This window comes from Tupaia chinensis, unplaced genomic scaffold, assembly GCF_000334495.1.
Source record: "Tupaia chinensis unplaced genomic scaffold, TupChi_1.0 Scaffold000271_1, whole genome shotgun sequence".
NCBI classification, from domain to species: domain Eukaryota; kingdom Metazoa; phylum Chordata; class Mammalia; order Scandentia; family Tupaiidae; genus Tupaia; species Tupaia belangeri.
Window position 1 is genome coordinate 3,027,825 of NW_006159752.1, and position 13,975 is coordinate 3,041,799.

The 13,975-nt window shown below is 42.5% G+C and overlaps 1 protein-coding gene across 5 annotated transcripts in view; it reads left to right on the forward strand.

Annotated features, from left to right (window-relative positions):
• The window catches only part of MTUS1 (microtubule associated scaffold protein 1), a 192,733-nt gene that overhangs the window by 119,470 nt on the left and 59,288 nt on the right, over positions 1-13,975 (forward strand). For all 5 annotated transcript variants that reach the window (XM_006149686.3, XM_006149687.3, XM_027772350.1 and 2 more), the window contains one exon: positions 1,611-1,649. In XM_006149686.3, the coding sequence (XP_006149748.1) occupies positions 1,611-1,649 (39 nt within the window). The remainder of the gene's footprint in view (positions 1-1,610; positions 1,650-13,975) is intronic.

Genomic DNA, 13,975 nt, shown 5'->3' on the forward strand with positions numbered 1-13,975 from the left:
CCTGCACACGTGTGGGAGGGTCACGTGGTAATTTGAGGTTAGTTATCTCGTGGATGTTTATCAATACTTTTTATTTCTACTGAATCAAAGAGAAAATAGGACTAAATATTGGGAAAATGAGTCTTCAGAACCTGGTGGAAGGGTCTCTGGTGTCCAGGGTCTTAAATCCCTGAGTCATCCAATGACCCCTTCATTTGAAGACATCATGATGTGAAACTGTGGTTTTATTGATGATAACAGAGCACTGTCGTCCATAAAGAAGGAACTCGAAATAAACATCGTCAAACTCTGACACTTAGGAAACTTCCAGGGACGGGGAATTTAGATTTCGTGGCTGACTTTGGAGAAGAGGGGACCCCAGTATTCCAAAGCGGCTTGCTGTTGCATTTGTGCATTGCGAAGGTTTCTCGTGAGCGGGAATCAATGCTCTCCATTGATAACGGCCTCATAGTTTAAGAGATTATCGTCTCAGTAAAAATTCCGCAGAAAGAATTTGGCAGCTGTTCCAGCCTGTCGTCCGCCGTGACCGTGCGCTGGGAACGACTCTCATGTCGGATGGAGACACTCGTGGTTTCCTTGTAGGAGCTGTGCCTGGTACTTTTGGTTGTGTTCTGTGTCACGGCAGTTTGGACAAAAAGCTTAAATGTATTTTTCTTCATAACTGATAGAAATTGGCAGTTTTAGAAAGCACACTTGTGGGCCTTTCTTAAAGTCTGGGCCCTTGGTCCAGGCAGGTGTGGAGTAACATTCCGTGCTTATAAAGGACTGCATTTGGTCCCATTGTATTTGAACTTCAGTCAGTCGGTCAGCCTGCCTGCCTGCCTGTCTTTCTTTCTTTCTTTCTTTCTTTCATTCTTGCTTTTTTGCAATAGAGCATGTGCACTCACCAGACAGACAGAGAGAGACAGAGAGACAGTGAGAAATCACCCCCCGGGGGGGATGGCCATGCCACAATCCCCTCTCCTCCATTCTCCTCTCGGGATCTTGGGCACGCACGCATATGCGCCTGGCGTCAGTTTAAGCCACTGAGTCCAGGATGCGAACTGCAGTCGACTACATGGGAGTCCAGCGACGTAGCCATTACGCTAACTGCTGGTCCCTTTCTTTCTTTCTTTTTTAATTGTTAGAGGTCCCATGCACTTGCCAGAGAGAGACTGAGAGACAGAGAGACAGAGAGAGAGAGAGAGAGAGAGAGAGAGGAAGAGAAACTACGACCCACTGAGGTGTAGTCACGCCACAGTCCCTTCTCCACTCTCCCTCTCGTTGGGGTTTGGGGCACACGTAACCTCTGCTTGTACGAACTTAAACTTTTCTTGACTGTGAAAATATCGCGGCTTGTCCTATTCAAACTAATCACATTTCATTTGTGATGTGTGCATTTCATTTTTTAGCTACCACATTGATGCTATTTGGGACAGTATACTTAAAATATGGTCCTTGATGAAGGTTGCTTGCTTCTCAGTGGTATTCCCCACCTAGAGCCTAATGTTTAGAGGTTAATGGATTGTTTTTTTTAATATAAAACAAGTTATTTATAGAATGACTCATTTTTATGTGATACTTCAAGTAACACATGTATGTAATTTACATATATTTCTTTTTTATTTTAGGTCCTCCAAGAAAAAATCTATTTACAGCTTTTAATGTGGGTAAGTGACCACTTTAAATATGGATGGGGAGAAAAAGAATCTTTTTGAAAGTTATCCTATTATTACATGTATTTAAGTTTATTTACAGTGGTTTTTCACTGCTTAGAAGTAGAATTTCATGGCTAAGATATGAACATACTTGCTCATGACCTGGACCAACCAAGCATTAAAATTCGGCCAGCGTGATTGGCAAGCCATCTGATGCACAAAAGGACGTTTTACTAATAATAGAGACTTGTAGTCTTTTAAAAGCTAATTTTATTAATATGGCCTAAATGAAATGGAAAATATAATTTTCCCAATATAAATGGTATTTTTTTAAATACCAAGTGTTGATCAACATCCATGAGATAATTAACCTCAATTTTTAAATCGAATCGCCTGTAATTGCTAAAGTATTAAGACCCAGTTCCAAGACATTTTACCGTCCAGCGGTTTACATCCTTCTGTTCTGTCCGTTTTCACACTTCAGACCCAGTTCCAAGACATTTTACCGTCCAGCAGTTTACATCCTCCTGTTCTGTCTGTTTTCACACGTTTATTAGACATTTGTCTCCTTCTACGACAGCTCCTGTACGCTTAGCCATCTGAAACATAACGGAGCGTCGGACATGTTGTCTCTCGAGAAGCCAGAGATTTCACCCGATGTGTTCACTCTAGTTTATATTTTTTGTTTGGGGTGAGAGGAGACATTTTTGCTATAGGGAGCGTGTGCTCGTCAGAGAGACAGAGAGACAGAAAGTGAGAAATAACCCCCGAGGGGATGACCACAATCCCTGCTCCATCTTCCTCTTGGGATTTTGGACACGCACGCACACGCACACGCACCCGGTGTGAGTTTTAAGCTGGACTCAAACTGCAGTCGACTACATGGGAGTCCAGCGACGTAACCCCGATGCCGTCTTCCGGTTCCCCTCTCTTTATACGTCTCCCAGACGTGACCTGCATTCTCTTATTTTATATACGGTAAATAGGCAGCTCTGTGGCTTCTAAGACCGTTGCAAATGAGAAGAAAATCATAAGAGAGAAAAGTCCTTTGACTACAATGTATTCTGCACCATGGCAGGCATTGGTTTAAGGATATGGTTGTGAGGGACCAGCAGGTGGCATGGTGATTAAGGGCACTGGACTCCCACATGGCTGACCACAGTTCAAGTCCTGGACCTGGTGGCTGACTTTTTCACTTTCTCTCTTTGTCTCACTCTGCCCCTCTCTGGTCAAATTAAAATAAATAAATAAATAAAGTTAAATAAAAAAGATATAATTGTGAGCCAGAAATGAATAAGGACTTTGTCTTCAGGGAGCTTATAGTAAGCATCGTCATTAATTGTACAAATGAACATGAATCACAGTTGCAGTGAGTCCTAGGCAGCCAGGCGGACGGGCGGGCTGCATGTTCCCGTGGGAGATGGCTGGATCGAAGGGTGTAATCTGGTGAGAGAAACCTGGGCAGGAGGAGTAAGGCGTCCATTCGCAACCCTCCTGTGTATAGCTAGTAATTGAAGAAAATCGAGTGGCTAACGTTACATGGGTCATAGCCTTCATGTCCCACCAGCTTTGTTCAGTTTCCTGAGCTTCATAAGGCAGGAAAGTGAGAAGGAATTAGAGCAAAATCGTTGCTCTTTTATAGGTTCTTGAAGTTAGAGAAGCTATTCACCAAGCAGAATGGTTTAAATTCCAACGGTTCCCAATAGCCCGAGTTTGAATATCCGTGGTTACTAAAGCTTTTCTCATTTAAAAAAGTAAACGAAACTGTTCTGTGCCCATTGAGTTTAAATTCTCTTTTCTTTTAAATTTCTAGCATGTCCTGTATTTAGGAGAAGACAGTGAACGCTCTGTAGAATGCCTTTATGTTAGAAAATAAGTATCCATTGTTAGAAAGCTGGATCATGTATGAAGTCTATGTTTAACTGAGGCATTTCAAGACTGTTTGTAAAGTTGGCAATACCTTCACATTCCCACCAGCAGGGTTCAAGGGGCCCAGTTTCTTTGCATCCTTGTCAACACTTGCTTTTCTCTGTATTTTTTTTTTTTTTTTTAACTAGCCATCCTGTTGGATGTGAAGTGTTACCTGACTGGGGTTTCAGTTTGCATTTTCCTTATGCTAATGATGTTGAGCGTTTTTATGTGTGTGCTTTATTGGTCATACTTATATCTTCCTTAAAGAAGTTCTATTTAAATTATTTGCCTACTTTTAAAATTGGGTTATTTGTATTATTGTTGGGAAGTAGGAGTTCTTTCTATGTTCTGGATATTAGGCCCTGATTACAGATATGGTTTGCAGAATTTTCTCCCATTTCGTGAGCTGTCTTTCACTTTTTTGATGGAAGCACAAATGGGTTTACTTTTGACAAAGTCCAGGTTTTTTTTTTTTTTTTTCCTTTTGTTTGTATGTTTGGTGTTTTATCTCATTCTGTTGTCTGATCCAATGTTATATTTTAGATTTAGATGCTTGCTTTCTATGACTATGGTTTTAGCTTTTAGACTTAGATCTTTAATCCACTTCGAGTTAATTTTTTTATGTAATGTGAGGTGGAGGGGGGTCCAATTTTAATCTTTCACATATAGACATCCACTTAAAAATACCGTTCTTTCCCTTCTGGAATGTCTTGGCACCTCTGTCAAAAATAATTGGCTGTGGATGTGAAGATTTATTTTTGGACTCTAAATTATATCCTGTGGACCTTTATGTCTATCTTCACCAACACTATTTGGTCTTGATTACTGTAGAGTAGTAAGTATTGTAATTAGGAAGTGTCTTCTTCTTTTTCAAGATCGTTTTGGTTATTTGGGGGCCCCTTGAATTTCCATATGAATATCAAGGCCATCTTGCCAATTTTTGTAAAGAATTCAGTTGAGATCTTGATAGGGATTACATTGAATCTGTAGATGAGTTTTGTCATGTTAACTATGTTAGATATTCCACTCCATGAATATGGAATGTCTTCCCATTTAACTAGGTATTACATAATTTCTACAATTTGTTTTTTTCTTCTTTTTTTTTTTTTTTTTGGAGAGGTTTTTGCTATGCGGGGTGTGCACTTGACAAAAAGAGAGAGACAGAGAGACAGAAAAGCAAGAAATCATCCCCCCAGGGGGGATGGCCATGCCGCAATCCCTTCTCTAACATTTTCCTCTCAGGATCTTGGGCACACATGCACATGTGCTTGGCATGAGTTTAAGCCACTAGGTCCAGGACTCGAACTGTGGTCGACTATATGGGAGTCCAGCAGCATAGCCATTATGCCAACAGCTGGTCCCCTATATTATATAATTTCTTTCAATGATGTTTTCTAGTTTTGAAAACATAAGTTTTGAACACTTCTTTTATTCATTACTATTTTTTGTGAGTGACTTCTCTCTGCTTGGAAGGTATCATTGATACTGGTCACAGCGAAGTGGCTGATAAATATGCCTATTTTAGTATAAGTTAAACACGCAACTTGGAAAGGCAGTCTCTGATAAAGTATATTTTTCCAACAGGCATAATAAGTTTCTTTTATTTGAGAGGTCTTCAAAAACTTCACGGAAAAGGCACATTATGGAAGAGCCATACATGCGTTTCAAACATTTTCTTCCTCAAAATAAACTGGTACTTTCATCCCATTTCCCACAGTCTTTTGGAAGTGCCCTCATGTCCCTTTCCCTGCTATCGAGAAAAGCTGTGGCATTAGGCATTTTCCCTTATTGGATTGTTGGGTGATATCGCACCTTATTTCCAAAGCGTGTGTCAATAACCCTTGGCAGGTGAAGTCGTCAGAATGGCACATTAACTCCTGATCAAGGGAGAAAAGAAGTGGAGAGGGTGAATCAATCGTACAGTGCCTTTATTTGGTAAAGCCTTTCACCACGGAGTAGAAAATGGGGTCAATGGTAGAGTACTAGAATGCCATTTCCAAGTGACCGCTAACGTTGTCACCATTTTAATTACTACTCTGATATTTGCAGTGGAAAAGGATTTGTTTGAGGGCTCAGCACTGCAATTGTAGCTAGCAAAATTTTTCTAGATTCTTCTCTTTGGTGGTTACTTATTATCATGACGGAAGACTAAGCTGGTACTCTGATGAGCCTAATGAAGAAGATTCGCTTTGCGTATTGACTTTGTGGGAACAGCTTTGTTATTGAGAACCGATATCTGAGTAGCCAAAGACTTTGAGTTAATTATTGGACCTCTTTGATACTGTTTTCTGTGTAATTGGAAGGGTTGGTCTTTAAGGGTATTTTTCTACTGTGCTGTTCTGTGACAGTAAATCACCCTGATTTCTTTCATATTCTGCCGGCAAAGAATGCGTTAGATGTTGTAAAAACATTGCCTCTACAAACAAACATGTTCCCTTGAGCGCTGAATGTTAAGTTATATTTTTAGATTTTTGTTTATTTGTTTTACTAGAAAGCACATGCATTTGCCATAGAGAGAGAGCGCGCGTGTAAGAGGGAGAGTGAGAACGAGAGTGCACGCACAAGTATACCCCAGTGGGGCACATGCCACTATCTCTTCTCCATTTTCCATCCTGTTAGGATTTGGGCCATGTGTGCCTACATTCCTAGTAGGTTTTCTAAGGCACCGGGGCCAGGATTTGAACTGTGTGGTTGAACTGTAGGGTCTAACATCCTTAACCACCAGGCCATGGAGCCAGCCAGAGATGATATATTTTCCTAAAGCAGCAAACCAAGAGTTTGGCTGACCAACCTTGTTTCCTTTAGTTTTAGTAACATAGCTATTTACTTTTAATTATGACAGCTTACCAAATTCCAAATAATTTAGCACGTAGAGGCTTTGAAATCACCCTTTAGTTTTTTCATTTGTGCTTTTTGAATAAAATTCTGGTAATTTAATATTCCATTTGTTGCTTAACATATAGTATCACTATATATATCTTTATTTTTGAGAGAGAGAGAGGGATTTTTGCTATGGGACACGTGTACTCATCGGAGAGACAGAGAGAAACAGAAAGCGAGAAATCACCTCCCAGAGGAGGGTGGCCATGCTGCAATCCCTTCTCTATTTTCCTCTCAGGATTTTTGGCATGCTTGCACATGCACCAGTGTGAGTTTCAAACCTCCAGGTCTGGGACTCAAACCACAGCTGACTGTGTGGGAGTCTAGTGCCTTAACCACTATACCACCAGCTGGCCCCAATCATTTATTTATTTATTTATATGTATATATATTTATATGTATGTATATATGTATGTATGTGTGTATGCATATATACACACACATATGTATATACTGTATTATTTTTTTTTATTGGTAGAGGGCTTTTGTGCTCTCTAGAGAAAAAGAGAGAGAGGGATCACTTCCCAATAGGTCACAGTCATGCTACAATCTGAGAGATTTTTTTTTTTTTCATTATGGGGCTCATATGTTTGCTGGAAAGACAGAGACAGAGAGACAGAAAGTGAAAAATCACCCCCTCCCCCAGGGGTATGGCCATGCTGCAATCCCTTCTCCTCCATTCTCCTTTTGGGATCTTGGGCACACACACGTGCCTGGCGTGAGTTTTAAACTCTCGGGTCTAGGACTCGAACCACAGTCGACTACGTGGGAGTCCAGTGACATAGCCATTACACCAACTGCTGGTCCCCATGTCTCCTTCTTGTCAGGATTCTACGTGTACATGCCCAACATGTTTTTCAGTTACTAGGGCCAGGATTTGAACCACAGGTGGCCATGGGCTCTAGCTACCCTAACTACTGTACCACAGGACTGGCCCCAGTAATCATTCAATGGTATTTACATTAGCATATGCTGTAATATTTAACTACTACTTCTGAATATTTGGGGTAGTTCTATATTGTATTCAAAATCTAAAATGAACACCTTTCCAATTAGCCTTACTGAAGCTTGGGCAAGTTTCTTGTGACATTCATCAAATTAGCATCAGTTGGCCCTGCTGCAAGGGCACGGACAGTGGGTGACACTTCATGATGCTGGAGCCACGTGGGAGGCCTGGGTTTGGGTCCTGGGTTGACCTGAACACCCTGTCACTCATGATCTGAGCTGCTGAGGGGGTTGGAAGGAGGGTCGAGGCATTACAAGCCTGTTGAGGGTATCCTTCCCTCCCCCCCTCTCTCAAGAAATAACTCACATACATTTAAAGAAAATTTAAAGTCGAATCACTACATCCAAACATATGCGTATTTACAGTCATCTCACTCAAGTAACCAAGTTGTTTTCCAAACGTCTTTTATCAGTTTTTCGTATAATTGACCACATAAAGAATGTTGGTATCAACATATCCTGGTCAATATTGAATATATATACACATTTTTTTAAAGATTTATTTATTTATATCCATTTGTTATTTAACTTTGACCAGACAGAGAGAGAGAGAAAGGGAAAGTGAGAAACTAAGCTGCCAGGTCCAGGACTTGAACCGCGGTCAGCCATGTGGGAGTCCAGCACCCTTAAACACCACGCCATCTGCCGGCCCGCCATTGGATATGTTTAAAATTTTTTTTTTGTATTATAAAACATTTTTAAATGTTGCATCTTTGTTCTAGTGTAAACGTTGCTCAGTTGTTTTCAAAAGACCCCCTGATCTCGTCAGACAGTGGAGAAGGGCAGGAGGAGAAGAACTTTGGAGGCGTCATGTCGGGTTCAGTCTTAGCCCTGCCATGTTCTGCCTGCCCTGCCCTTCGGCTCGTTGCTAAGCTTTCTGAGTCTCAGATTTCCCATTCGTGAATAGGGAACATTTGAGGAGTAATTCCCAGTACCAGGGCTCATTCTGACTTCATAGAAATGCTGCATAGAAAATTCTCGGTTGACCCCTACTGCTGCTGTTACGGATAGTGACCGCAAACATCCTTTCCCTTGTTCTTGTAATCCTAGCGGCTTATTTTTAAAGTTATTCTCTAGGAAGTTAAATTATTTTAAAACCTTAAAGCAAGCAGGAAAAACCCCTTAGAGCCAAGAACCATCCTCATGGAATCTCGCTGTTGTCATTTATTGAAAGGTTATGAGGCTACAAGGTTCCATTTGACATCGACTCTAAATAAAACTTGGCTTGCTGTTCCTAAGGGAGAGGTCACGCAGGCCCCAGCGTACTATTATCACCTCGCTTCGACCACACAGGAAAGCTGTGGGGTACCCGAGGCATCAGACTTGGACTTCTCCAGCTCCCTGGTGGCTCTACACAAGGGCGCCAGTGTGGGGTGCCATGCCGCCGGCCCTGGGAAGTAGGTCCTCTCATACCAGAGCAGACAGCACAGGAGAACAGGGCGGCCTTCTGTTTCGCCTGTTCCCAGCCCCGGCTACCGGTGAGCGTGCCAGCCTGCTCCGAGGGGTGGTGCTCTTGCTGCGGGGTGTGGCGAGGACGCTGTCTTCATTGTTCCTTCTGATCACTGTAGCTGTCCTCCTGTACTTAAAAAAGCAGATCTTTTTTTCCATTCTCTTCCTAGGATCTTGGGCATGCACACACATGTCTGGCATCAGTTTCAAGCCACAGGGTCTGAGACTCGAACCGCGATCAGCCCTGTGGGAGGCCAGTGACATAACCACTATGCCATCTGCTGGCCCCTCTGATGCTGTTTTGATATGTGATAAATTTGGTGTTTCAAATTGTGGATGGGGTGTGGGGAATGGATCATTTAGGGAATCTCATCCGGGCAATGGTTACCTTTTTAGCAGGGCTAGATTTCTTCTTCAAACACTCCACACACACGACCCCTCTGTACTCCAGAGGGATTCATTTTAAATACAAAAATTAAAACGACAAAAGCACTGGTGATATTGACTTTAGAAAGGTCTCTCTAGGAGCACCGCTGTAATAGAAGTTGGTAATCTTGGTGACAAGAGTTTTAAGTTGCCCCTTTGTCAAAAACGTGATCGTGCAGGACCAGCACTTGGCGTAATGGCTATGTCGCTCAACTCCCATGTAGTCGACCGCGGTTTGCATCCCAGACCCGGTAACTTAAAACTCACGCTGGGCACGTGTGCATGCGTGCCCAACATCCCAAGAGCAGAATGGAGGAGAAGGGATTGCGGCATGGCCATCCCCCCGGGGGATGATTTCTCTCTTTCTGTCTCTCTGTCTATCTGGCAAGCGCACATGCCCTATAACAAAAAAAAACTCTCCCCCCCGCCCCCGCAAAAAAAGTGATGGTGTGTGACTCAGTGAAGGATAGGGGTGACCCCAGCAGTGTCTGCAGAGAGCTCCCAGGTGAGCAACGAAAGGGCAGACCCACCAGAGGCACTAAATGGCGCACCGCCCAAAGAGCTGTGGGTCCGTTGTAATCCTGATCAAAACCCCAGTGGTAGTTTTCACAGAAGTGAACAATCAATCAGGACCAGCCCCGAAGCTCTGAATTAAGAGACCAGAGCCCGGATGGCTGATGCTTCAAATCCTGCCCCGATGAATTAAAAACACTCCAGGCTCGTGTGTGTTCCCCAAAATCCTGACGGGACAGAGAATGGAGGAGGAGGGATCGCACTGTGACCATGCCGCATTAAGGGGTACAAGCTGGCTCCTCCTCCCCTGTGTCCTACCACCCTTTCCCTAAAACACATATCCCTTAGCAATTAAAAAAAAAAAAAGAAAAGAAAAAAAGGAAATCCTGCCCTGTGCAGCCACGTGGGTGGGTGGACCTGTGGACCTCATGAGTCCAGGACTCTCCATGCAGTGGTCATGTGGGATCCAGCCACCTTAACCCAGGCCCCCCGGCTGGTCAGTTGGTCTAGATCTTAGTCTTCTTCCTGATTCTTTGTAATGATTGATGCCCAACAAATACGCCAGTCCACGTGCACTTGTCAGCATCCGCGTACGTGCACAGCAAGTGGAAGATCGTCTAGCATCGTGATATTAATAGTTCCCCAAGTCGCTGATTTGACATTGTGTAGCTCTGGCACACACTGCACACTGCAGTAGAATTTGGGGCCCCCGTCGTTTGAACTTCTGTGGTATCGCAACACACGAGCTTGTCAGACACGGCACCGGTTTTTTTTAATTGTTGTTTAAGCTTTACTGTAATGGATTTTTACACAACTTGTTATTGTTTTTCTTTATCTGTCCTTAGTAGGAACTCAGCTTATTTTGTGGGTTTTCTATGAAACTTTTTGAACATTGAAAACTTTAAAACATGTTTTATTCTTTTTCTGTTTCTATGATTTTTTTAGAGGTAATTACAGAGACATAACAAAAACATACCCTCACATCATAATAAGACTTTGTAAAATATCAAAGACTGACACTTTCTCATCTTTAGGTATATCTATGTATGGTCTAATGTCAGACACTGCTGATAGTATGCAAGTGGTAAGAGCCTAGCAAAGAATTGAAGAACTTTTTCAAAGCAGTTTTCTTATATTTCTTATTCCAGGAAATATGTATTATAAGCATAGTTATAACCCTGCATAAGCATATGCAGGTATTTAAATGACAAAATAAATGGAAAGCGTTTAAGAGAGAGCCAGGAGCAGTAGGTGGTCCGCTTTGGCAGTTGGAGGGTTGATGGTTTGCCACTCTGCTTTGGCTGACTGTGCAAGGTGGACACCAGGGGGCAGACTGTATTCGGGAAAGAATCAACGCTCAGTGTGAGCTGTTTTGTCTGTCTCTAGCACCTCTGTACTTGCGGGCGTGTGTCCTGTACACACTGAACTACTTTTGATTTTTCCTTTTCACTGATACATTATTTCTTTATTCTTTCAGTTTTTTAAAGAATTTTTATTCATTTAATTCTATATATTATTATTACTATTATTCTAACTGCTATAGAGCATGTGCATTCACCAGAGGAGTGAGAAAAGCCACCAGGTCCGGGACTTGAACCATGGGTGACCATATAGGAGTCTAGCGCCTTAACCACCATACTATGTGCTGGCCCCTATTCTTTCAGTTTCTTGATCTGCCTTTTTAAAAAAGATCATTAGGGACCAGCAGATGAAGTAATGGTTACATCGCTGGACTTCCATGTTGCTGACTGTGGTTTGAGTCCTGGACCCAGTGGCTTAAAACTCGTACTGGTCGTGCGTGCATGCGTGCCCAAAATCCCAAGAAGAGAATGGAGGAGAAGGGATTGTGGCATAGCTGTTCCCCCATCAGGGAGGAAGGTGATTTCTTGCTTTCTGTCTCTCTGATGAGTGCACATGCCCTATAGCAAAAATTTCTCTTAAAAGATTATTAGTATTTTCTTTCAATATACTGTATATGGTAGACCTTTAGTAAAATTCAAGTAAAAATTTTAGTAAGTATGATTGATAACTAGACTGCAAATTTCCTTTCTCAGATAGTGTAGGCTAGAGGATTTCCTTACTGACAAGGATAATTTAGAATTTACTATTACTAAGCAAGCAAAATAAAAAATCCCTCCTATGTGGAATAGTGGCATGTCTTAATTATTATTTTTTTTTAATTTGCCAGAAGTTATGTACTTGCCAGAGAGAGAGAGAGTGAGAAAGCACCCCCCGGGGCATGATCACAATGCCATCCCTTCCTTCGCCTTCTCTCTCCTTTCACAAGTATCAGCATGCACTGGGTCTAGGACTAGAACCACATGCTCAGCCATGTGGGATCCAGTTGTCTTAACCACCAGGCCATGGACTGGCCTGGCATATTTATTTTTAAGACTGTAAAACAAAACAAAACAAAACAAAGCAAAACGAAAAAAAAAACAAGAGCGTCAATATTTGGTCTTAGTCTTCTATTTATGTATGTATTTAAACTGCCAGTGGGTGCATACACCTGTAGGAGAGAGCAAGCACCCTCAGTGGTGTGTGGTCATGCTGCAGTCCTTTCCCTTCATTTCTCCATCCCTTCAGTATTTTGGGGACACTGCGCACACACCTGTATGCTTTTCAAGCCACGGGACCAGGACTTGAACCACAGTCAGCCAGGTGGGACCCAGGGCCCTATGCACAGGGCTTAACTGTTGTGCTACAGACTGACCCTGTATCCATATATTTAGATATATTTTAAGGGTACTTATTCATTTCATTCATTTAAAAAAAAAGAGGGGAGACCGCAGGTGGCATAGTGGTTACTTTGCTGGACTCCCACATGGCTGACCACGGTTTGAGTCCCAGTGACCTGAAAATCACATCAAAGTATGTGTATGCGTGCCCAAGATCCCAGGAGAGAATGGAGGAGAAGGGATTGTGGTGTGGCCATCCCCCGGGGGATAACTTCTCACTTTCCCTCTCACTGTCTCTGTCTCTCTTGTCTCTAGCAAGCACATATATAAAAACTTATTAAAAAAGAAAAAAAGTCTACATGTTTGGGCCTAGCAGGTGGCCTAGTGGTTAGGGTCCTGAAGTCCCATGTGGTTGGCGGTGGTACAAGTCCTGGCAGCTTGAAAATCAAACTGGGCACGTGCATTTGTTTACCCTAAACCCCAGGAGAATGGGGAAGAAGGGGCTGCAGCATGGCCACCCTCCTGGAGGGTGTTTTCTCACTTTCCCTCCCATTGTCTCTCTTGGCAAGCGCACATTACCTGTGTCCAAATAAATAAATAGGGGCCAGCAGGTGGCATGGTGGTTAAGGTGCTGGACCTTCCCACATGGCCTACCAGGGTTCACGTCCTGGACCTGGTGGCTTGCTTTATCACTTTCCTTCTCTCTGTGTGTCTTTCTCTGGTCAAATTAAAATAAATGAATGAATAAATAAAATTAAATAATTATTAAATAAATAAAATCCAACCTGGTTGACTAGGCCTCTGAAACTTGTATTTATTAATAGTAAATAAATTGCATTAAGCTTTTATTATTAAATCCTCACTACATGAGAGTTAAGTGTGAATTTTATCTTTTGTAAACCTTTGGTTAATATATCAAGGTTTACTTATTTGCGTCTTCCATGAGCCAGAGAGAGAGAGACAGAAACAGAGACAGCAGTCCCAACAGGGCCTTGAACCCACAATTCAGCTGAAGCTTCAGCCAGCTCCCTAGCATAGGCAGGCGTGTGCCTGTGTGCTCAGGGGACCTCTGAATGCAGACGGGAACCTTCCCGTGGGGGACTGCCCTGCAGAGAGAACTGTTTCCTCTGCACCACTGTGCAGCCCCAAAAGGGAACTTTATCAAGGATGGTAGGTGGACCCATTTGCTGCTTCACGGACCCTACTATTTCTGTGTTTTTAAAAACACTTTGTCCACGGTATCAGGTTTATATAAAGGATGAAATGTAAAATATCTGGGAAAAAATGCTCATGTTATTAGTGTGAATATAATTATGTATAAATATAAATAGCATGAATGTAAGTAGTCTAAAATTTTACACCAGGACGCAGTTTAAGGAGAGGTTCTTTTTTCTGATTACTAAATAAGCCTTTGGCACTGCAGTAGCCAGGGCCCCAGCCTCCTTCCCAGGAGAGGCGGGGGCCTGCAATTCTGCC